Raw genomic sequence first — 23,508 nt, forward strand, 5'->3', positions numbered from 1 at the left:
ACAAGGCATTTTCTTTTTTTTTTTTTTTTTGGACCATTATATGTAAACCCTAGAAATAGTTGAGGGAGAAAGTCCCAGTAGATCAGCAATTTCTGAAACACTCAGACCAGCCCATCTGACACCAACAACCATTCCATGTTCAAAGTCACTTAAATCCCCTTTCCTCTCCATTCTAATGCTTGGTTTGAACTGCAGCGGATCGTCTTGACCATGTCTACATGCCTAAATTTGCATTGAGTTGCTGTCATGTGTGCCTAATGGCCGGTGGTTGTAGAAGTATTCCTTAGATCATTAGGAATCCTAATATAAAGGGTTATTTATTAAAAACTTTTGAGTCTGCAGGCTTTTGTAACAAACAGATGAGACCAACATATTCTAGTGGGAGTGTTTTCTGTGTTTGGAAACACCAAAGTGTGTCTTCTGTAACAACACCTGTAAATGTTGGGGCATTTGTGACACTACTGGGTGGTTCTGCTATCCAAGAGCAAAGTCAAAAGACCATAAAACCGAGGCTGCTGGGAAACCGGGCTGCTTCCCTGTCATACAAGGAGAAGAGCCCTCAGCAGCTGCCGCGCACCTTTTCTCAGGTAAGAGTGGCTTCTCCACCCTTTGACACAGTTTTTAGGTTAGAATCATTTCTAGTGATTTATTTTAATTTGTTCAGTTTTTTGGAAGCAGAGCCATTTGTAACCAACCTGCCTTGATTATGAACACCTGACCTTTAAAATATCTTTCTTAAGATGCAGAGATTCTGGGATGTGCTTAACTCATCATCTATATTGATTCTATCAGTAATTGTGATTGATTTATTTTCAGATTTAATCTATCTGTGAGTCATGGTGCATTTGAGTAAGGTAAGAGTAATTTGTACTGTATTTTCATGATCCAAAATGCTAAAATCTTTGCACAAACTGTTGGATTTTTATTCCAAATCCTTCCACCCTAAACAGGGGGACTTTGTATGGGTAGACCCAGGTGTTGGAGTCCCCATTGGGGCAGAAGTTCAGCTCACAGACACGGGCCAGCTTCAACTTTTAGATGATGAAGGAAAGGTAACACACCCATCATGATTGTCCTCCCCTCACACACCAGGAAACTGACTTTTCATAATCCCTGTTCTCCTCTAACACGGAAAGGTGCACAAGGTGGACAAGAAGAATGAGGGGAAGATCCGGCAAATGCACCCATCCTCGGTGACGGGTGTGGACGACATGATCATGCTGGGTGATCTGAACGAAGAGGGGCTGCTCAGAAACCTGCTGGTGCGACACAAAGAGGGCAAAATCTATGTAAGTTTCTGTTCTCCTTCAGCGCAGAACCACCTACTTTTATGGCGTCCATAATCTGGCTGGAAATGCTTACACGTCATCTCTTGATACCTTTAGCTGTAGACTTTGGCCTGCTGTTTTTACCAGGGGTGTTTGTGTCCATGGTGACGAATCAACCTCAGTGGAAAGAGAATGTTCCAGTATTTTTTCCATCGAAGCTCAGTGGTGTGTTCTCAGCCATGAGTCAACCCTTAGCACAAAAAAAAGTACAATTTAATTTATTATGATGTATGAAAACCTTGTCTGTCTGTCTGTTTGCCAGACAGACAGACATGGCCTGGAGTTATGCAAAGTCACTTTATTCAACTTCAAAATTGAAAACTTCTATTACATCTTCAGCCAAAATTACTATTTTTATTCATTAATGACTCAAAAACTACACAGTAAGAGTACAAAATTTTTTGTGAGGATTGCTTTGTCGTGTGTATGAATGTTATTTTTGTAGTAATACTTAATTAGAACAGATAACCTGTTTTATTATGGAAAACAGAAAGCAGCAACAATCGCATTTCATGCTCTGCTCTAAACCAAGGGGGGGGGCTGGCTTAACCACGGCTAAATGAACGTGGGCGCCGCGGTGAAGTTAGTTTTAGGTTGCATATTTGACTGACGTTCAGCGTTGATGCCCAGTGGTGTCTCTGAGGGACCGTCAACAAATGAACAAGAGCATGATATGGTGACGATTTGAGATCAAACCCAAGACTAAATGCTTTGCAAAAAGAAATGGATTACAATAAACCTTTTCCTGAAGTTGTGTCCAAACTATCTTACTTATTTTTCACTTGAAAAATTGTTTTGAGTTAATATGCAGATATTTTTTTCAATAGCTTCCAAACCATGTGACCCAACAAGTCCAAATGTATCTCGAATTGTGGCACTGACATCCCAACATCAGACACAGCACTTTGTTTTGCAATCATTCATGATGGACAGCTTGCAGATAGCTTAGCTAATTTTCCTCACCTGTCAGTGATGTATCCAAGTTTGTCACAATATTGACAAAAATGTGGCGCTCCAAAAAAGGTCATTAACATAGGAGCAGCAATCTCTGGAAAATAGCAGCAGGAAGGAAGCACATAGTAGTCATTCAGATTTTAAGGTTTCTTAGGTCAATATCACGCTTGATCAATGGGATGCATTTGGACTCATTTGGGTCACATAGTTCAGGAGCTATTGAAAAAAATGGCCAGAATTCATGTGGGAACCTCTGACAATTTAATATAAAAATTCATATGGAATATTCAGCATCTATGATTGCAAAATAAAGTGGTGTGTCTGATGTTGGGATGCAAGTGTCACAATTCGGGACACACTTGGACTCATTGGGTCACATAGTTTGGTAGCTATTGAAGAAAATGCCAGCAAAAGGGCTTCCATTAGCAAAATTTTGGTATTAAAATACCAAAAAAACCTGCGTAGACCATCGTGAAATAGAAATTGTTGCTTTTGTGGAACAATTTAATTTTGATTAACTCTTTTTCTAAATGCCAGCATCTTGCATTTTGAAAAAATGGCCTTTTCCCAAGGTTTTCCCAGGGTCAAAGGACACTTATGTGGTGTTTGTAGACAGGAGCTGGCAGCAAGTGTGTGCAATTTCATGAAAATCGCTCAAACAAAAGTATCGTTTTCCCATATTGTGGAAAAACACAAAAATCGCCAATTCTCATAGTTCGCCACAAAGTGGCCGCCAAGCCGCAGGCCGTGTGGCCGTCCCATAATGATTTCAAAACTTTATTGGGGATATCCCCAACGGGTGTATTTTGGTTTTGTAACTGTGTTTTGAAATAATTTTTTCTCTGACCCATAAGCGTTTTTCGCCCTATTCAATTTCTTTTTACGGGATGGCTCGCCGTGATGTCATCGTCTTTGGGGGGGTGACGTTGACTTTGTGGAAAATTCATTTTCAATTTATCCCAGGTGTGTGCACATTTTGGTGACTTTTCGAGCATGCGGCGGGGGTCAAATTTTCGCTGAAATGCGCTGGAATCTTTCCAACTGCGAAAACAATACAGTTTTTGCAGTCAGTGCTGCTGTGGGCCACAATAAAGGTGTGAGAAAATGAAGCAGCAACAGGTAAAATACATAAGGAAACACATGATGCAGTCATCAAAAGGAATTCAGAAACACAAAAGAAGCAAAGCTAGTCATCAATTAGTCTCAAAGGGTTACAAGAACATTTCTATTTTTGTTTAGCTCTAAGGAACAACTATTACCACAAATGGGAAAAACTTGGAGGAATGGAAAAGAGTGACTGAACAAAATGACTCATCCAAAAGGTCATAAAAGAAGAAGCGCAACACGGAAATAAGTGCAGGCCTTACTTAATTGACCCAGTTAAGATTAGAGTTTATGATTCAACAATAAGAAAGAGATTCAACAAATATAGATAAAGTTCAAAGATAAAGTCAGTGCTGAACACCAACATGAAATACGAAATAAATCGTTATAGAGGGTTGAATAAATTGCATTTTTTTCAAATAAAAATGGAAAAGAATATATTGGAAAAAGTTCCTCCAAAGACACTAAAAAAACTCAGAGATTAAATTATTTGGTTTAGGGGCAAATAATTTAACTAATGTAGTCAGATTGGTTCAGAAATTGTTTACCACCCTAAGGAAAATCAACATTTCAAAAGTGAAACTTATATGTTTGTTTTTATGTTTATACAAGGGAATTTTTGGTTATAGATATAATTTAAAGAAATTAGGGGAATAATGTAATCTCTACATTATTCAGGTTTGTGCACAATGAGGTAAAACTAGACCTATAATATTATTTTACTTAAACGGTTTTAAGTTCAGATCTGTCTGTTCAGTTTTGAAGGAATGATTTTGTGTAAGCATATAGCATTTATTGCTTTATTCAATGTAACCTTAAAATAGGATCTTTTGAATGTCTAACATAAAAAAAGTGTTTTGTGGTTAGGTGGTTTCCAAAACTGGTGGCTGGCACCCCTTTTCCCTGTTCCTTCCATTTGTTGATCATTCAGTATTTAAAGCAGCAGATTGTGACTATTCACTGTAGTATTTAGAATGTTTAAAACGGGCTTTTTAGCCCCACAGCTGTGAATAAATGTTGCTCTCCCCCTGAAGGGGCTTGTTTGTGCTCGTCAAGCGTTCTGCTGTGTGACATTAAAAATCTCTCTGTTTCCAGACATACACAGGCTCCATTCTGGTCGCAGTCAACCCCTACCAGCTGCTGCCCATCTACACCACAGACCACGTGCACATGTACACAGATCAACGGCTGGGCGAACTGCCACCGCATGTCTTCGCCATTGCAGACTCGTGCTTTTTCAACATGCGCCGCAATCGCAAGAACCAGTGCTGTGTCATCAGGTCAGACCCAAGACTGGAGCTCAGTTCCCCCTGTTTCCCTTTGACTGTCAGTGAGTCTAAGCCTTTAGATGAGTGCCCTGCTAACTTGAGAGGTGGTTAAACTGGATGGATATGTCTGCGGGAAGTAAAACTAACTGCTGGAGAGGAGTTTTGAAATCTTGGAAAGAATTGCAACTTTTGAATGAAGCAATTACTCAACCCAATTTAACAACTTAAACCAGATCGTAGACTGTCCTAAATCTAGAAACGTATCGGGATGTGTTTAGGTCTGTTTGGATGCAGCTTAAAGTAGTTTACATTGCTAGAATAAGGCTGATGCCTTTTGAAAACATTTCTGTCTTAGACAGTTTCAGCGAAAATAAGGTAAGAAAAAAAGGTAGGAATAAAATAAGCACGTTATTTAAAATATGATTATAATGCTAGAGTTACTTACAGTTGTTATGTTAAAGCTAATTATCATAGGATAAATATGTTGACTACGGTACTTTCATTTTTGTAAATGAGTAAAAACTATCTCCCCCAACAGAAAGCCAGGTAGTTTTAAATAGAAAAAAGTAAACCCTTTTTTGAGTCTATTGCCTTTTTTTTTTTTAATTTTTATGAAAACAAAGAGTCATAACTGCTAAATTGTATACGTACTGCTGATAATAAACAGAGACCTAGAGGAGTCATTCGTTACTGGCTAATGGAAACTATAGGTAGTTGGTCCTAAAACAGGTTCATGTGGAACACCTTTTTTAAACTAAGGGGGATTCATTTCAAATGTAGCTACTGAAGGCTGATCTGCTGTGCAACTGCAGAAATTGTCTAAGACCAGGAGTTTATTTCAAATTAAACATTCTGGAAAGTTCAAAAATCAAAGATTGTACAGTCAATTTTATTTAACCCAAAAAGAAGTGATAGAATAGGAGTCAATCAGGAGAAACAAATCACAGTAAAATCCAAAGTAGTTACAGACAAAATCCAAGCGCTCAAATCTCTGTTGTTTGCACAGCGGAGAGTCCGGAGCTGGGAAAACTGAGAGCACCAAGCTGATGCTGCAGTACCTGGCTGCAGTCAGCGGTCAGCACTCCTGGATTGAGCAGCAGATCCTCGAGGCAAACCCCATCCTGGAAGGTTGAAGCAAACTCCTCATATGAGTTTTCCTCAGCAAACTCGCCCCAAATATTTAATGACCTATGTTTCCATTCCCCTGCAGCCTTTGGTAATGCCAAAACCATACGTAACGACAACTCCAGTCGGTTCGGAAAGTATATTGATGTCAACTTCAACAAGAGCGGGGCCATTGAAGGGGCCCGCATTGAGCAGTATCTGCTGGAGAAGTCCAGAGTCATACGCCAGGTGGGCAAATTAGTCAGTGGTAGTAAAAAGACTAAAGGTCTTGTTGATGAACTTTGTGGACTTCCTTAATAGGCGCCTGAGGAAAGAAACTACCACATCTTTTACTACATGCTGATGGGCATGTCAGCAGACCAGAAGAAGATTCTTTCTCTTGGCACAGCAGCTGATTACAAGTATCTGACCATGGTACAGTCACATTTCAATAAACGACTTGTTTAATTGTGTGACTTCGTTGAGTGTGAATCAAACTATATTTAGCTTTAAGTGCTGTAACCCTTCCATTAGGGAAACTGCACAAGCTGTGAAGGGCGAGACGACGTAAAGGAGTTTGCTCACTTCCGCTCAGCTCTGAAGATCCTCACCTTCTCAGAGGCAGATTCCTGGGAGATTTTTAAACTGCTCGCCGCCATCCTTCACCTGGGCAACGTGGAGTTTGAGAGTAAAGGCAGCCATTAGACCTTTTTTCTCATACAGCGTCTACAAATGATCTTATCTGTCACATATCTGCTTGATTTCAGGCACCATCGTCAGTAACATGGAAGGCTGTGAACTCTGCAAATGTTCCCATTTCAACATGGCCAGCCAATTGTTGGAGGCAGGTGTTTTTTGTCTCAGCAAAAGGACGAGCTTTTTCTGAGGGTCTTCTCTGACTCCATTTATCTGTTATCTTAGGTGGATCCCAAAGCCCTGGAGACCAGTCTGACCCAGCGCTCCGTCTCCACCATTAAAGAGACTGTCTCCAAGTTTTTAACGAGAGCTCAGGCAGTGGATGGCAGGGATGCTTTCGTCAAAGTAAGTTGCTTCACTCTGGAAAGGCAAACATTACCAACAAAGTACAGTCAACAAAAAGCAAGAACAGAAAGATGAGCATGTAGTATGCAGGTTGTACTGCACTCGCCATATTTTTAGTGGTCTATGGAACCAGTCAGAATTGAGTAGTCACCTAAACCATGGGGTAACACAAGGGTAATACTGTTCTTTCTTGCTCAGGCTCTTTATGGAAAACTCTTCATTTGGGTGGTCAACAAAATCAACTCTGCTGTGTACAAGACCGCCGAGGAGGACAAAGATCTCCAACAGTCAATTGGTCTTCTTGACATCTTTGGGTTTGAGAACTTCACTAAGAACAGGTTGGGGTTTGCAACAGTTGGGTTGTTTTTAGAGCTGAGTTTGAGACTAAAATTCCTTTATCTGTTTCAACAGCTTTGAGCAGCTGTGCATCAACTTTGCCAATGAGCAGCTTCAGCAGTTCTTTGTCAAGCATGTTTTCAAGCTTGAGCAGGATGAGTACAGTCGAGAGAACATTGTTTGGAAGCACATTGAATACCAAGACAACCAGAAAACCCTTGACGTTTTGGCAAGCAAAACCATGAACATGCTGGCTCTTATTGATGAGGAGAGCAACTTCCCTAAGGTTTCTGATTTCCTTGCTCCCAAAAAGTTGCGTTATAGGAAAGCAGATGATAATTTGGTAGTTTGACTCATTTTCAGGGCACAGACACCACCTTGCTCCAAAAGATGAATCAGTTTCATGAGAAAGGAAATGTCTACATTCGCCCAAAGAACGTCCATGAAACAGTTTTTGGAATCCGGCATTTTGCAGGAGAGGTTTACTACGACTCACAAGGTTCTGTTTTTTGGCTTTGTAGCATCAAAAACTTTCACCAAATTCCCGCTTTGTTCTCACAAGTTCTGTTTTGTTTCAGGCTTCCTTGAGAAAAACCGTGATGCCTTCAGTTCCGATATGATCCAGGTCGTGGAGGCTTCCACCAACAAACTCCTCAGGCAGACCTTTCAGAATGAGCTGTCCTCCAGCTCCAAAACTATCAAGAGCAGCAGCAATCCCAGGATGGTAATCACCATGAGTAAGAGCTCCACCAATGTGAGTAATGTGAGTCTAAATTCCCAGATCACCTGGACAGTAGACGCAGTTTCTCAGAGAATTGTTTTGTCTAATAGAAAACTCCTGAGAAGAAGCGGGTGCCAACTTTGATTGGTCAATTCCGTCAGTCTCTGGACTCCTTGATGAAAACGCTGTCAGCCTGTCAGCCATATTTCATTCGCTGCATCAAACCCAATGACTTTAAGAGGCCCATGGTGAGCAGAGAAGCCTTAAACAGCAGGAATTAAGTTTTGTGTTCATCCAGCCTAATGAGGTAAAAATGATGCATTTGTGTGCAAGCTGTTTGACAGAGACCTGTGCATGCGTCAGCTGCGTTACTCTGGTATGATGGAGACCATCAAGATCCGAAAAGCTGGATATCCTGTTCGTTACACCTTCAAAGAGTTTCTAGACCGCTACCGGGTTCTCCTCAAGACCTCAATCTGCAACCCTGCAACTGTGAGCTGGGCACCATCTAAAAGTCCATCTCCCCCTTTTGGCCATTGATTTTCTCATTGACTTTTATTTGCTTTGTCCAAACAGGAAAGCGAAGAAAAGTGCTGTGAGACCATTTGTAAGAGTGTGCTCAAAGAGGACAAAGACTGGAAGACAGGCAAGACAAAGATATTTCTGAAGGTGATCCCATCAGTAAAATATTAAAAACAACCCTAAACACGAAGACTCTGAACTCATCTAGCCCAACATGCAAGTTTATTCTCACAATACAGATAGTTAGATAAATTTGTAATGAGGAAAAGTTGTGATCTGCGATATTAGCGATCAATATTGCAATGACGATATGACTTGCGATACATGAACAACCGGGCATGTAACATGTGTCCAAGAGCATGTGTTTAGTTTGTTTATATATAATGCCAAGTACATTTCACACTGGATGTATTTGATGTTGGTGTGAAATGTCAGAGTGGTGCAAATCTTGCAAACCTTCCTTCAGCCTTTTTTTACAGCTCTGTTCCGATATATGAAAGAGTTGGAGTCACATAAACCGCACTTATTCATTTCTCCTTCATAATAAGATTTGGCACTTCCTTGAGTTGTAAGGGATACCACCCATATGTCACTACAAAATCCGAGTCTCTGATTGGTCAAGGTTCAACTGGTTTACCTTTCAGTGGACATGCATTTTGTACGTAGAACCCAAAAATGGTTTAGAAACCTGCGTAGCGACGCGTGAATGCAAGAGTTTTGAACGCGGATTCCAAAAAACTGAATACCATATACAGTACATGCGTTTACATAGACTTTTCATTGAAAGTGCTCGCTTGAATGTGACTTGCCGAGCCCAGTGCAATCATAGTTTTATACATCTATTCCATTTCACTGCAACAGTTTTATTTGAATAAAATATGGAAGAATGGCACAAGTAAGAACTTTTATGTTACGGAAACAAACCAAAGAACAATGATCTGCCTTTCTGGTAGAACTGGCTAAAACCAATATGGACAACAATCACAAACAATGTAGCGTGCGCTTGGGCTTTTTAAAAAAAAAATTGGTTTCTTAGTGTATGGGTGTGTAAACATTAAAGCTAACCATTAATTGCAGTTTACACTGTGTTTTGCATAAGTTCATACCTTAACCTTGATCAATTTATGATTTATTGTACAGGCCTAATTTGTGTCAGCTAAAAGCATTTTGGTGTCATTTTCCAACAGGACATCCATGATACAAAGCTGGAAGTGGAGCGAATGATAGAGCTGAACACCAAAGCCCTTTTGATCCAGAGGGTCCTGAGGGGCTACAAATACAGGTAAGCAAACACCAGGCTGCAAATTAGTGTTCTGCTTTTTTTGTGGATATTTATCTTATATCTGCTGATGTCATGTCATCTGAAGGAGAGAGTTTTTGAAGAAAAGGTCAGCTGCAATTGTCCTTCAGAAAAACTGGAGAGGGCACAAAGGCAGGAAGCTGTTTAAAATGGTACACCTGGTTTCTTAAATCTAAATGTTTTTTTTTTAATGGGAATTGAAGAAAACCTTGTATCCAAGCTGGAATTGTGTTGTAACTCTAGGTGCAGCTTGGCTTTGCGAGGCTACAGGCTCAGGTCCGCTCTCGTCACCTACACCTCCAGTATAAGAGAAAGCGTCAGGCTGCTCTGGTGCTGCAGACCCACATCAGAGGATATCAGGCCAGGAAGGAATGGCAGCGCAAGAGGAATGCAGTGATCGTGCTGCAGACGCACACCAGGGGCGTGCTGGCACGAAGAGCCCTCCAAAAAATGAAGAGAGACGTGAGTCTTATGGAAGAACCCCTTGTGCCTCACTCGACAGCTTGATGGGTTGTGTCTGGTCCCTCATTCTGAGCGCTGCTCTTTTAGATGTACCTCTCTGCTAAAGAGAAAGAAGCAGAGCAGCGGGCTCTGCTGGAGAAACAGAAACACTTAGAAGAAATCTTGTGGAGGAGGCAGCAGATGGAGGCCCAGAAGCAGTCTGAATCCATGTCGGCTATGGAGTTGGTGGACGACATGTTCGGCTTCCTGCCCGACTCTGTTGGAGGGCAGGAAGGTCAGGCACCTGTGGGATTCGAGGTCTGGAAGAACTGTTTTTTTTTCAACACCAGGATAGTAAGAGAAACTTGGAGTTTATTAAGTTATATTTATTATCTGATGTGTTTGCAGAATATTGAAGGGAAACGGACCATCATTGAAGAGATTGATATCGATGAACTGCCCATTGAGGAAAATCTTCCCCAAGAGGACTATGATGACCTCGATGAGTTTACCTTTTCCAAGTTTGCCTCCATGTACTTCCAGGGTGGAGTCACCTCCACCTACATTCGCCAGCGGCTTCGAAAGCCCCTGCTCTTTCACGAGGACGAGGAAGATGTTCAGGTACCGTCTTTGAATTCCATTCAAGGTTTTTTCCTGTCTTCCTACTTCGGTAGGTCACTCCGGTGTTTGTTTTGTGTCTTCAGGCTTCGTTGACAGTGTGGTGGATCATTCTGAGGTTCATGGGTGATCTCCCAGAGCCAAAGAAACAGACCAGAGTTCAACTGAACTCCCCACAGGAGCGATTCATGCCACAGGACTTGGTCGCCAGGAAAGACAGACGTCTGAGCCACATGGTGGGCCTGGATCAGGTGGGTCATAGATCTGAAGTTTCCCTCATTTTTGTGGTTGGCACGACTGCATCTGACATTTTTAAGTGCCCTGTTTCTTTTAGAGGATGCTAAGGAATAAAAAAGAGAACACACCCTCGATAACTGCGGAGGACCCAGCACAGAAGAGAAAGGCCTCGGTTTTTACAGACCTCCTGACAAAAAACAGGAAGGTGCCCAATGAGAATCTTCAGAACTCTAAGGTGTACACTGTTCCTGAAGGAAACCCTCGAGCAAGGAAAGGGTCTACCTTCACTGACCTCCTATCCAGAAACAAAAAAACACCAGTTATTCCGGATAACGCAAGTTCAAAGTCCAATTCGAGTTTCAGGAAGCAGTCCGTCATCATGGAAGAGGTGAGGTGGAGGCTTGAACAAAGCCCCAGTAGACGGCTTCTTTCCGTGCACTCATGAACATGTTGTTCTTTCAGTCCGAGGATCAGACAGATGTGGTAAAACCCACCCCTCTAAATACTCTGAAAGAGGACATTGATCCGGACGAACCTACCCTGGACCGACCACTGACATCTTTGGAGAAGCTGCACATCATCGTTGGTTATGGCATCGTCAGACAGGATCTCAGGTTGGGTTTTTTTCTCCATCTGTTTAGAAACTGTCCCTTCATGAACCTCGTCTCATTCATTTTTGCCTGAACAGGGATGAGATTTTCTGTCAGATCTGCAAGCAGCTTCAGGATAACAGCAACACCAACAGCTGCTTGCGTGGCTGGATTCTGCTGTCCCTCTGCCTGGGAGTGTTTCCTCCCAGTGATCGCTTCACGCGGGTGAGTGAAAACCTTCTCAGCCCCATCCATAGGGCTGGGATCTTCTATTTGACCCTTCATCTCCTGTCTCGGCAGTATCTTCAAAGCTTCATCCGTGGCGCCCCACGAGACTTTGCCTCATATTGTGCTGAGAGGCTGCGGCGCACCAGGATGAACGGAGCAAGGGGGGAGCCTCCGGCCTGGCTGGAGCTGCAGGTACTCTCATGAGAGCAGTTCTGTCTCATCTGTCAGCTCAGTACCACAGTATGATGAGAGGCGGAACACAAGTGAAAGATTTTGGTCACAAACAGGAGAGGATAACCTGAAACAACAGACGTTTCTGCTTTCATTTAACTCTTTGTTTAATGTGTCACATTTTCCTCTGGTAGACTGGTGTTGTAACTGCACTGAAACGTGTTTTTCTTTTATTGAAAATGGTCAAATTTACAAAAACAATGTTTTGTTTTTGTCTCAAATGTTATTGTTAAAATTTAAAGCCTCGCTACCTGCCACTGGCCCATTCCTGACAAGCCTTGACTTTGTCAGGACTTTTATTAATTTGTGGCAGATTCAATTCAGATATTTTTTCTCAAAATAGTGGCTTTTCTGTTGGTTTTATTACCATAGCAACCATTTAATTTTTTGGTTGCCTGGGGGTGAAAAACAGGTCTCAGTAATTTTTAGAAGAATATATAATAGAAAACTTTTGAATATCCTTGGTAACTGAGGATTTTGTAACCTCGCCCTCGTTCCTAATATGTCCATATTGCATGTTACATTGTTTTGAGCCAATGATATGTGTATTCAATTTTCACAATATTCAGTTTAAAAATATGTGAGTAATAGAGAAATGCCAGTTTTCCAAATGCACAACTTCTTGATAAATAGCTTCCCAATGATGCTCAAGGAATTAGGAGGGGATAGATCGAGATCCATAGGAAAAGTTTAAACTTGTAGCTGGTAGTAAAGGGGGTTTTTCTATTTGAAAATTCATGGTGGCTGCCTCTTCCCAAGGTTAAAAGTCAATGAATCTTCAGTTATGGTTGTAAACTTAAGCTGGCGGCCTGTGTGTAAAACTTTGTGAAGATTGTTTGAAAAAAAAGCTTTTTTCCCAAACTGTGCAAAAATGTCCAGAAATTTACTCTTGGGCCATCCCATAATATTTTCAGAACTTCCTTTGGATATCCTAGACACGTGTTTTGCTTTCATTAGGAGATTTTGAAAATTTTTATTTTTTTGAGGCCCATGAGAGATTTTGCGCGGATTCATTTTTTGACAGTTTCTCACACTTTTTGGGGTGAGGGGGGGCGGGGGTCATTCACCATGACAAAAATGTATTTTCATCGAGTCCTACGTGTGTGCAAATTTTGATGGCTTTTGAGAAATTTTTGCTCTAAGGTGCATGAGAAAACAATCTGGTCCTTGCAGTCCAGGGCTGCTGCGGAACATAAAAATAGGGGTGGGGGCAGATCGTTTTGTAGCGTAAGGAGTGAGCCATGACCATCTTAAATCATTGATTGGATTAGCAACAATTCTGTGACATTGAGTACTTAAATGCTGTTTGCAAAATATCATAAAGGTTGCACCTACAACTTGTTGTGTTGTTTGTCTGCCCGGTAACAGGCCACCAAAACGAGGAAGCCCATGATTGTTTCTGTGAGGCTGATGAACGGCGTCTCCATCAACGTCCCTGTGGATTCAGCCACCACATCCAAAGAGATCTGCCAGATGGTCTGCAACAAGATCAAACTCACAGACTCCTTTGGCTTTTCCCTCTATGTTGCCATGTATGAAAAGGTACGCAGGCAGACATGATATATCATCATTTTGAAGGCTTGGTAAGTTGAACCCTCTGACAGTCCATCTCCTCTGAAGGTGTGGGCTCTGGGTAGTGCCCGGGATCACGTGATGGATGCCATCTCCCAGTGTGAGCAGGAGGTGAAGAGAAAGGGGGGTCAGGAGAGGCACGCGCCGTGGCGCCTTGTCATCCGCAAAGAGATCTTCACCCCGTGGCACGATTGCAAAAAGGACAAGGTCAGCACAGATCTGATCTACAAACAGATCATCCAAGGCCTGAAGTTTGGAGAGTACCAGAGTAAAAAGGTGTGTGGCGTCATCAGGAACAATTGTTTTAACTAAACGAAAGCCTGTCAGCTGCTTTACACATGTTTCACCTCAACAGGAGGATGATATCGTGGAGCTCACAGCAAAGCATTTGTACATCCAGCACGGTCGTGACAGCCGTCCCGACTATGTGAAGGAAGCTGTGCAGGAGTGCGTCAGCAACTCCCTGCTGGAGGCCAAATCTGAGGCCAAATGGGTTCAGATGGTCAGCACCGCTCACTCTCAGGTTAGTCACAGCCTGCACTCGAGGGAAGCACCAAAAAAAAATCAAATGTGCTGAAATCGTGTCTGCTGTTCCCCACTCAAGGGTCAGTTTGTGAGTTCAAGAAAAACAGAGGACGCTGTGAAGGCGGAGATCGTCGACTTTGCCAGGGAGGAGTGGCCCATCTTTTTCTCCAGGTTCTTTGAGGTCACCAAGGTGTCAGGTATAAGTCTGTTTTGAAGAAAATAGGTTATGGATCTCTTGATTAGCTTTAAAGTGGCAAATAACCATCAACAGCATTTTGAATGTCTGAATGATGCGCTTAAATTTGAGGTTAACCTCAACTGTTTTTGCAGGAAAGTAGATGAAGGTAGATATGAGGACTTAAAGGACTTAAGTCTCACAGAATTCACTCAAAACTTAAGGTTTAGAACTTAAAAAAAAATCTTTTTATGTTTTAGCTCCAGAACATTGTTGTCAGCTCTAAAAATAAAGGCTCTCTCTCTTTTTTTAATCTTCTTTTTAATCTTTAAAAGTGTCCTCTCAACCTGTTGACAGTGGTCTAATGTTAATTTGAGAAAACAAAATAGTCATTGTAACTATAAGTTTTTAGACTTTAGACCTGTACTTAAATGTAAAGACTGCAGACTAGACTTGCACTCGTAAAATGGGACTTTTGAGCTTCTCTGGATGGAGAATATGAAAGACTGAGGAGTAATGATCAACCAAAAAGTGTCAGCAGAGGTAAATCCTCACTCATGTGACCAAACAGGCGGAACAGCAGATTAACAGAAACAACAGTTTTTCTGCCGCTTTCACTTCTAAATGTTGTCAGGGTTTCTGGGGGCCTGTGATGAACTCAACTTCTGAGCTCATTTTGTCCTGCTATCCTTCCAGGTCCTCCTTTGCAAAAAAGCAAGTTCATAGTGGCCATAAACTGGACTGGAATCACATTCCTGGATGAGAGGGAGAAGAGGCTGCTGGAGCTGTCCTTTCCAGAAGTCACTGGAGTCAACAGCAGCAGGTTGAGTTGTTCTCACCGATGCTGTGGAATCAGAGGTTTCTGGAAGTTTTCTTGATGTGGGCACTGTTTTGTCTCTAAAGGGCTGATCAAGCAGCTGGGCAGGCTGTGTGTCTGCTGACATTGAAAGGGGACTTTACGCTGAGCGGGTCCAAAGCTGAGGACATGGGCGAGCTGATTACCATGTTCCTCGGTGGTCTGACTGAGCGATCCCAGTATGCTGTGGCACTGAAGGATGCAAGTGGCCAAGGTCAGAGCCGTCCCTTTTCTCTCACACATCCCCCCGGGTTCTGTTCGTCTCCTCTGAGTGCTGACTGATTCTTTGGCTGTCTCTTCTCTCAGATGACCCTACCCTCCTCAACTTCAAGAAAGGGGACCTCATTATCATTATTAAGGACAATGAGCTCCTTGAGGGGCGCGGCTGGGTAAAGGGTGAAAATGACAGCACCAGAAAGAGAGGAGCTGTCCCTGTTGAGGCTATCCTAATACTGCCAACGCTGACCAAACCCACCAATGAGGTCATGGTACGTTTGCGTCAATCAAACAGAAAAGAAATCTAGTTATTTTTTGTCTTCTTGCACATACATAGGATTTTTCTTTCTTTATGTCAAACAAACGGAAGGATAAATATGTCTTTTCTAGTGTTGGTCAGTAGTCTTTCTCACAAAGTTTTGTGCCTGACATCTTTCCACCTTGATGTCTTGATAACTGACAGCTAGTTTTGGACAGGAATTCCTGTCATCTGGAAAGGCTGGACAAGATTAAAGCACAAAGCAAAGAAAACCATTTAAGATTTGAACATAAAATAAAAGCAAAAACATCCCCACAGAAAAACTGAAATATTTAAAAAGAGAGCAAAACAATCCCTCTCATAAATTAGAGGATAAAGACAACAGAAATAATGGAGTTTCATGAGGAATATCAGGTATGGTTCTGTGTTCCAGTTCTGCTGAGCTTTAAAAGAATATCCTCTTTAGAGTCTCATCAATCTCCCGCCAAACCAGAGGAAGAACTTGATCCAGACCAACCAGAAGGAAACAGGGTCAGTGGGTCGGGCGCCTCTGGCCACACTGAAGGAATTCTCTGTGCAATATTTCAGGTTTGTAGTCTGCATGCTTCATCTCACCAATCAGCAGAGTAGTGTTTGTGACAGCAGCAACTCCGTTCCTGTTCATTTCATCCTACAGACAGCCCATCAAGGATGTGAACCGCCAGGTGATTTCGAGGAATGCTGCTCCTGAAAGGCTCTGGGCTCACTCCAGAGAACCCATCCGACAGCCTTTCCTCCAGAAGTTGGTGGGCAACCCGGAGCTCAGCCAGAAAGCCTGCTTGGCCTTTACAGATATCCTCTGCATGCCAGAGAAAAACAGGATTTTGTCGTTTTTGTCCCTCTGTAGTTTATCCTCTCAGCTGGAATTCCTATCATTTTGTTTTAGCTATTGGTTAAAAATCTAATATCCCAATCCAAAGCTTGGGGCACATTGGACTTTTCTGCTTTCTGTGTTTATTCAGTAAAGTTAAAAACCAATCGAATGTAGAACCTTTTCCGTTGGTATTTTTGCCAACAAGAGAAAATGAGATCTTCTGTAGACATGAATTTTCTTTGCAGCATTCTCAGGCAAAAAACTGTAGACAACAAAAACTGTATAAACCTAAAGGTTTTAGTGATACATACACAAGCTTTGCACGGCATAACCAAGCACCAAATGAACAAGAGAATGAACAAGAGAAGTGTGTTTGGTAAAAGCAGCTCAGATTTCCTGCTGTTACGGCTCTTTGACTGCTGTGTACCCATCCTGAAGTACATGGGAGATTATCCCACCAGGCAGGTGCAGAATCCTCTGGAGCTCACCGATCAGATCTTTAGTCCTGCTACAGAAAACGAGGCTCTCCGGGACGAAATCTACTGTCAGATAATGAAGCAGATGACCAGCAACAACAACCGGTGCGTGATTAACTGTTACAAGTTTGGTCATTTGAGTGCTTTCTCATTCAAGAGAGTCTCTAGTGCATCAGCTGCTCTTGAACACGCCTCTTCTGTCTTCAGGTCCAGCATCGATCAAGGCTGGCAGCTGCTGTGGCTTTGCTGTGGTCTGTTCCCCCCCAGCCAGGCTCTTCTCAAGCACACTCAGCGATTTCTGGAAACCAGACGCAGAGATGCGCTCGCCTCTGACTGCCTGCAGCGGCTGCAGAGCTCTCTGAGGTTTGACTGAAATTCAACATTGAAAAGGGGGAGAGTTCAAACAATAAAAAAAGAGACTGTGTGATCAGGGTTTTCGGCTTTGAAAGTTGAGGGCAGCCAATGAGGTTTGTAGAAAAGCAGTTGCTTCACACCTCCCAGGGTTAGCAGCCTTCATTGCAACAGACCATATCGTGTAACACTGTGGTGAGAAAAGGAAATGCTGTCTTGCGTTTAGACTCTGCATGCTAAATTTAGGAGAAGGGCTTCCTCACATTTGCATGAAGAAGCAACAGTCTGTTCACTTTACATCAATCAAAAAGACAAACACTGCAAATCGTGAAGTCAGTACATTTAACTGTTTCATAATTGTGAATTGATAAGAATAACACATCTGTCCTCGGCCCATTTTGACTTGTAGAAATAGTAACTAGTATAGTAGCTATTGTAAACACAGCATATCATTCTCTACCATTTCTTAATACTAAAAAATAGCCTGAGTTTAAAAATCCACAGAGAATCAAGACCCACCGTGACAATGATGGTGTTTTTGTTGTTTCTAACACCTTTTTGTGGCGTTTTTTCTCATGATTAAGGACATAGATAAAGAAAATTCAGCTTAGAATTCCATTTCTAAGTATTTTTTTTGCCTTTTTAAAAAAATATAGCCTTAAAAAGACCGTGATTGTTACATAGAACTTACAACGGCAAACTACAAGCTCCCTGCACTGCTCCATTCTGATGCATCCACTTGTAGACAAATAGATCCCTGAACATCTTTTTTTCCTCCTGTGAGCTGGAATCTGAATCAAAAGATAAAGTTAAAGTCCCACTATCTGTCACACACCTAGCACCCTTGGTGTGTGAAGTTTGTTCTCCGCATTTGACCCCTCCCCTGGGGGAGCGGTGAGCTGCAGGCACAGCCGCGCTCAGGAACCATTTGGTGGTTTAAGCCCCCAATCCAACCCCTTAATGCTGCGTGTCAAGCAGGGAGGCATTGGGTCCCATTTTTAGAGTCTTTGGTATGACTCTGCCTGGATTTGCACTCACAGGGCGGACACTCTACCACAAGGCCACTGAGCTTGATACAGCTGGATAGATCTGATAGTGCTCGTTTTGTTGTACCAGTAATGTTTGGCTGGGAGTGTCAGGGGCTGTAAGCTAGTGGGAGTGAGCGTAAACAGAGGGATAATAGCAGCAGGGGAAGCCCTACTTCATGCCAAAAGTCCCGCCCACAAGTCAGAGGCAAATTTCTAATAAACTACTGCCTCTCCTTTGGTTTCTTGGTTCCTGCTGGTGATTCCTGTTTGGAACGCCAAATAGGGGGTCACACAGTCCAGTTCTCATATACAATCAATGGAGTGGACACTCTTGAAAATGAAACTAACCGTAGGTACGTTTCCTAAAGTGACTAATTAACTTGTTGCTAAAGGCTCCATTCACCTTAAATTGAATATGATCAACTCTAAAGCAGTAAACACACTTATACATTTTTTAGAAACTTTTGTGGCCCCTTTGGTTAGAAATGATGCCCACCCCACCTATCTGAAGAATCTTATTCATTTATTGTATATTTTACCTCCATATTTGAACAGATATACTCTGGAATACACTGACATACTATGTTGGGTTCACTTATTGGTCAACCCACTTACCTATGAAAAAGCAAACTACTAAATATGTCATATTTTGAGCACCACTAAACGCAAAGTGACTCACTGTAAATCTCCTGACCACCCTGCTTTCATGAACAATAAATACTTTAAGCATATAAAGATCAAAGAAGCTTCAGAAACTAAAATGTTCCTAGGTTTTTCTTCTTTTGGTGTAAAGTTGTTCCTTGGGAGTCAATGGAGGGTGGCTGTAGTCTCTGGGTGGGAGTGCTGCAGGAGCAGAACAGCTTCAGCGAAGGGTCAAGGTTACAAACAGACAGATGAAGCTTCCTTGTTGGGTCCAATGTCTAAGAAATGCAAACCTTTAGATGTTTTAAGTTTTTGTTTGTGTCATTCTTTTTCTTTTTTGTGTGTGTGTGTTTGACTTAATATCCCTCTGCTTTAGGATGGAGCCCAGAAAACTCCCACCACACCACGTGGAAGTGGACGCCATCCAGCAGAACAGCACCAAGATCTTTCACAAAATTCACTTTCCTAATGACACAATGGAGGTACGAGCAGGCAGAAAGACATGGTAATGTTAGCTAACCTGTGGTATTTCAAGTGACCACGCTTCTCTTTCTGCAGACACTTGAGGTGGCAACCGGCACCAAGGTCAGAGATCTCATCAAAAGCATTTCTAAAAAGCTCAACCTGATTTCAGCAGATGGCTACAGCCTTTTTGTCAAAGCACAGGACAAGGTTTGTTTCTCATTTTCCAACCTTTTGACATCATTTTTAGCTTTTTAAGAAATATAAAATCTGTCTCATTTAATTTCAGGTCATCAGCTTGAACGATACAGACTATTTCTTTGACAGCCTCAGACAGATCACTGACTGGTCCAAGAAATCCAAGCAGATGAAAGACGGTAGCACCACCTGATAGGTTACACTCACAATGGGAATGCTGGAGGACTTTCTGCATCTGAAAACACTCTGTATGCTTGTTCTGCAGGCGGGCCGGTCAACATACCCTACCTTGTGTTCTTCATGAGGAAGCTGTGGTTTAATGTGATCCCTGGCAAAGATACTCAGGCTGACCTGATCTTTCATTTCCCTCAGGTTCATTTGAATGAACAGCTCATTGTTTTTCCCGTTCCACCTGAAGCAAATATAAATGCCTCCATAAACATAAGCCACCTGGCAAACTGATAAGATAAAACAAATGAGTCACCGTATTTAACATGGAAATGTTTCAAGATTAAAATGTGTTCCTGCATCCCTCTGACTTCAAGGAAGTACCAAAATACCTGAGGGGCTACCACACTTGTTCCAAAGACGAAATGGTCAACATCGCAGCTCTGCTCTTCAGAGCAAAGTTCGGCAAAGACAACAGCCAGATGGCCATGCTTACAAAGATGCTAAAGGAGCTGGTGCCCGCCGACCAGCTGAAGGCCATCTCTGAGAATGAGTGGAAGAAGGTACTTTGCTCTTGATAAATTTGTCAACCCACCGTCCCCAAAACCGCCACTCAGTGAGGCTGTAGCGCAGCCATTCTATAAACATCCATGAACTACACCATAAAATCATTTTCAAGCTCCAAACTAACAATAATAAAGCGACGCATTGATTGAGGGTTAATAGCAGGATTCACTGCTTAAGTTATTTTAAAAAAAATGTATGTGGCGCAGTGGTTAGCACCTTCAGCTCACCTCTAGAAGGCCCTGGTTTTAACTCCTGTCTCATGTTATTGCGTGACTCTGCAAGAGGCTCGCGACCTATCCAGGGTGTTCCCCACCTTCACCCAACAGTAACCAGGTTGAGCTCTAGCAGCCCTGTGCCCCCAAGAAGAATACAGTGCGTTAAGAAAATGGACGGATGGATGAATTTATGAAGTAAATTAGGCAAAGAAGGTTTAAAGTTTGGCAGGATTTTACTCTCACACATTTTTGATCAACTTTAAAAGTTGCCGTTGGCCCTTTTGCGGTCAGGAAGATGGGTTGGTAGTATCTCTTTGGGGCTGTTCAACAGTGAAACCGATGCAATATTACATGAAAGGAGCTGTTTGAATCTGCAAAAATATGCTGCATGGCATTCATTCACGGCAGCTATTTTCAGCTGCATTTCTTTACAATGGAGGAAATATAGAACTATGAAGCATATCTTTGGATGTGCTCCAACTATCTGAACAATGTCAGTACTGTTGGCTTTCCCGAGGTCCCACTGTCAGAGCGGTGAGAGCACAGCCTGAGGGCTGCAGGGGGTGACAGAAAACTACTAACCTCATTAAGTGTTGCAGAGAATTTCACCGAACAAGGAAGCTCTATCTTGATGCATATTTAAAATGTATGTTTTTTCCAGAACATTGCCACCTCCTATAACAAACAAGGCAACATGACTGCTGATGAGGCTAAAGTGGGCTTCCTGAAGGCAGTTTCGCGCTGGCCGACGTTTGGCTGTGCTTTCTTCGAAGTGAAGGTAAGCGCTGTCAGCAAACGCCCTGCAGAAATCGCTTTATCTTTTCATCTGTGATCAATTTGGAGTGGGTGGCAGACTTGTGCTCATGTCATGTCTTTTGAAACCTCAGTCACCATGCCAAACTTGCTGCAGAAACCACTGTTAGAGAAGACTTCTGTTCTGTTTTGTTTTCAGCAAACGTCTGAACCCAGCTTCCCAGATATTGTGCGAATAGCCATCAGCAAGCTGGGACTCACAATCATCCACCCTAAAACTAAGGTTAAACGCATTACATTTAATGTAAATGACAGCATGGATGGCATTCAGCTGACCTCTTTGTTGACTCTGTTTTTAAAGGAGGTTCTTGCGACTCATCCATTCAATCGCATTGCAAGTTGGTGCAGCGGCAGCACCTATTTTCACATGACTATTGGCAGTTTAGTCAAGGGCAACAAATTCCTGTGTGAAACTTCACTGGTAACGCACCTCTTTAAAACGCACTAAACTTGCTGAGAACCACTTGACATGCTTTTTCCTAAATACTTTGTTCTTTTTTTAAGGGTTACAAGATGGATGATCTTATAACCTCCTATGTCAATGTGTATTTGAGGGACAGAAGGCCTGCACAGCCCAGGAACCAGCGCTTCAACATGTGAAGACAGGATCTGCAGCAGCGTTAGGTCTCTGCTTCTGTCAGCTTTATTAGTGATGTGTGGAGAGAAACAAGTGATTTTTTTTTTTTGCATATTACAAGCTGATTATTGAGTTTTTATTTAAAACATATCAACATGAGATTTTATAATAATTAAAATAATTAAAATAATTTTATAATAATGGATAAGTAACAGCAAAAACACTTTGATTTGCATAATTTTTTTGTTTGAGCTCTTAAAGTCAAAGAAATCTTTGTTGTGCCTTTTCAAAAATGTGTCAATCTATTCAGAACCTGAACCTACTAAAGTTCACAGAGTCTAAGGCCGACCTCAGGGCTGAGAAGATCCAACATTAGCTCACAGCATCACTTTTCTGTATTGTTATTTCTGAGGAGACTCCAGTTTCTTACATTTTTTGTTTCACAAAAATCACGGTTCCAGACTTTTGTGCTTTGTGGTTTTTATGCACAGACAAGCGGATCAGTTACTCCAGCACACAAAAAGGTCACTGTGCACGCAGGACAAGCTTCCCAGCAAAATCGATTTGCAGTGTCCCTATTTATGAATTCAGCCCTTTCTTCTGAAAAAGTACGCTGCTGCACGGGCGACATGCTCTTTAAAAGCACAAATGGATTATAGTGTTATAACAAATACCGAGCATTGACTGGTTTTCTTGAAGTATGGCATTAGAGAGACAGTTTTTCTTTAAACTTCTGCTTGTGAACCTAGCGGTATTTGAAAATGTGTGGTTAAGCGTCCTTTCATTTGGGCTCTGTTGCCTGATGACTGGAATGACGTGAAGCCACCTGATGGGATGCCTCAGCCCGCGCTCCATCCTGTCGCAGGTTTACAAAGACACCGCGGGGTGTCTCAAAACGAGTCCTAGAAACGCTGTGGTCCCATGGGAAGAAATTCAGTCAACCAGGTTTCTTTTTGTTCAAAACTGTCAAATAAAATGTTTTTTCCCACCTAAACAAGTGACAATTCGTTTTTTTGAAAACTATGCAATCTAAATGCCATAAAAGAGCACTTTTATCAGATGCTGCTTTGTTTACATGTGTGAAAGTTTGCAGAGACAAACCTTAACTGATCATTTCTCATTGTTTTTACTCAAACTGTCAGGCCATCTGGGGGATTTAGTAACTGAACCACTCTGGCAGCGCAATGAGTGCCGCATTGATAAGAGAAAGCACAACTAAATGCTTTTGCTGCTGGGTTTCCAGACGCACAACCGACAGCGAAGGCAGGCCAAACAAAGGGTGGAGGGAGGGGGGCGTCCCAATTAGTAGTTGGCAGTGGATAACCAGGGTAGGGATGTCAAAGCCTCTCCACAGTCCTCCGCAGATAGCGGCTTCATTTTGGTCTGCGACGTCTCATCTGCATATTGGGTGACAGAGAAAAAAAGGGCAAAGTGTCTGAAACACAGCTGGGAAGTACAAGTTTGAAAGAAATACTATTCCCTTTGGCAGAGGGGCCTTCTCCACATCTGTCCCCTGGCTATGTGACTTATTT

General features: G+C 42.3%; 1 protein-coding gene across 1 annotated transcript; it reads left to right on the forward strand.

Moving 5' to 3' along the window:
- The first annotated feature begins 467 nt into the window (after positions 1–467).
- myo7ba (myosin VIIBa) lies at positions 468–22,970 on the forward strand. Its single transcript, XM_011474393.4, has 48 exons — positions 468–587; positions 817–854; positions 951–1,052; positions 1,137–1,289; positions 4,482–4,666; positions 5,661–5,782; positions 5,865–6,007; positions 6,080–6,193; positions 6,293–6,446; positions 6,526–6,602; positions 6,680–6,799; positions 6,998–7,137; positions 7,211–7,421; positions 7,499–7,634; positions 7,714–7,889; positions 7,967–8,104; positions 8,190–8,348; positions 8,433–8,525; positions 9,566–9,660; positions 9,746–9,830; positions 9,922–10,140; positions 10,228–10,437; positions 10,528–10,740; positions 10,824–10,988; positions 11,072–11,362; positions 11,437–11,588; positions 11,663–11,789; positions 11,865–11,984; positions 13,392–13,565; positions 13,644–13,871; positions 13,951–14,118; positions 14,200–14,317; positions 14,992–15,118; positions 15,199–15,365; positions 15,458–15,639; positions 16,093–16,214; positions 16,303–16,457; positions 16,907–17,060; positions 17,163–17,318; positions 19,353–19,458; positions 19,535–19,648; positions 19,728–19,815; positions 19,902–20,008; positions 20,182–20,367; positions 21,248–21,364; positions 21,539–21,622; positions 21,701–21,820; positions 21,904–22,970. The coding sequence occupies exons 2-48, from the start codon at positions 837–839 to the stop codon at positions 21,997–21,999; spliced, it is 6,687 nt and encodes a 2,228-aa protein (XP_011472695.1). The 5' UTR covers positions 468–587; positions 817–836; the 3' UTR covers positions 22,000–22,970.
- The last annotated feature ends 538 nt before the right edge of the window (positions 22,971–23,508 follow it).

The sequence above is a fragment of the Oryzias latipes genome, chromosome 4 (assembly GCF_053564925.1).
Source record: "Oryzias latipes strain Hd-rR chromosome 4, Olatipes_Hd-rR_3.1".
Taxonomy (NCBI): Eukaryota; Metazoa; Chordata; class Actinopteri; order Beloniformes; family Adrianichthyidae; genus Oryzias; species Oryzias latipes.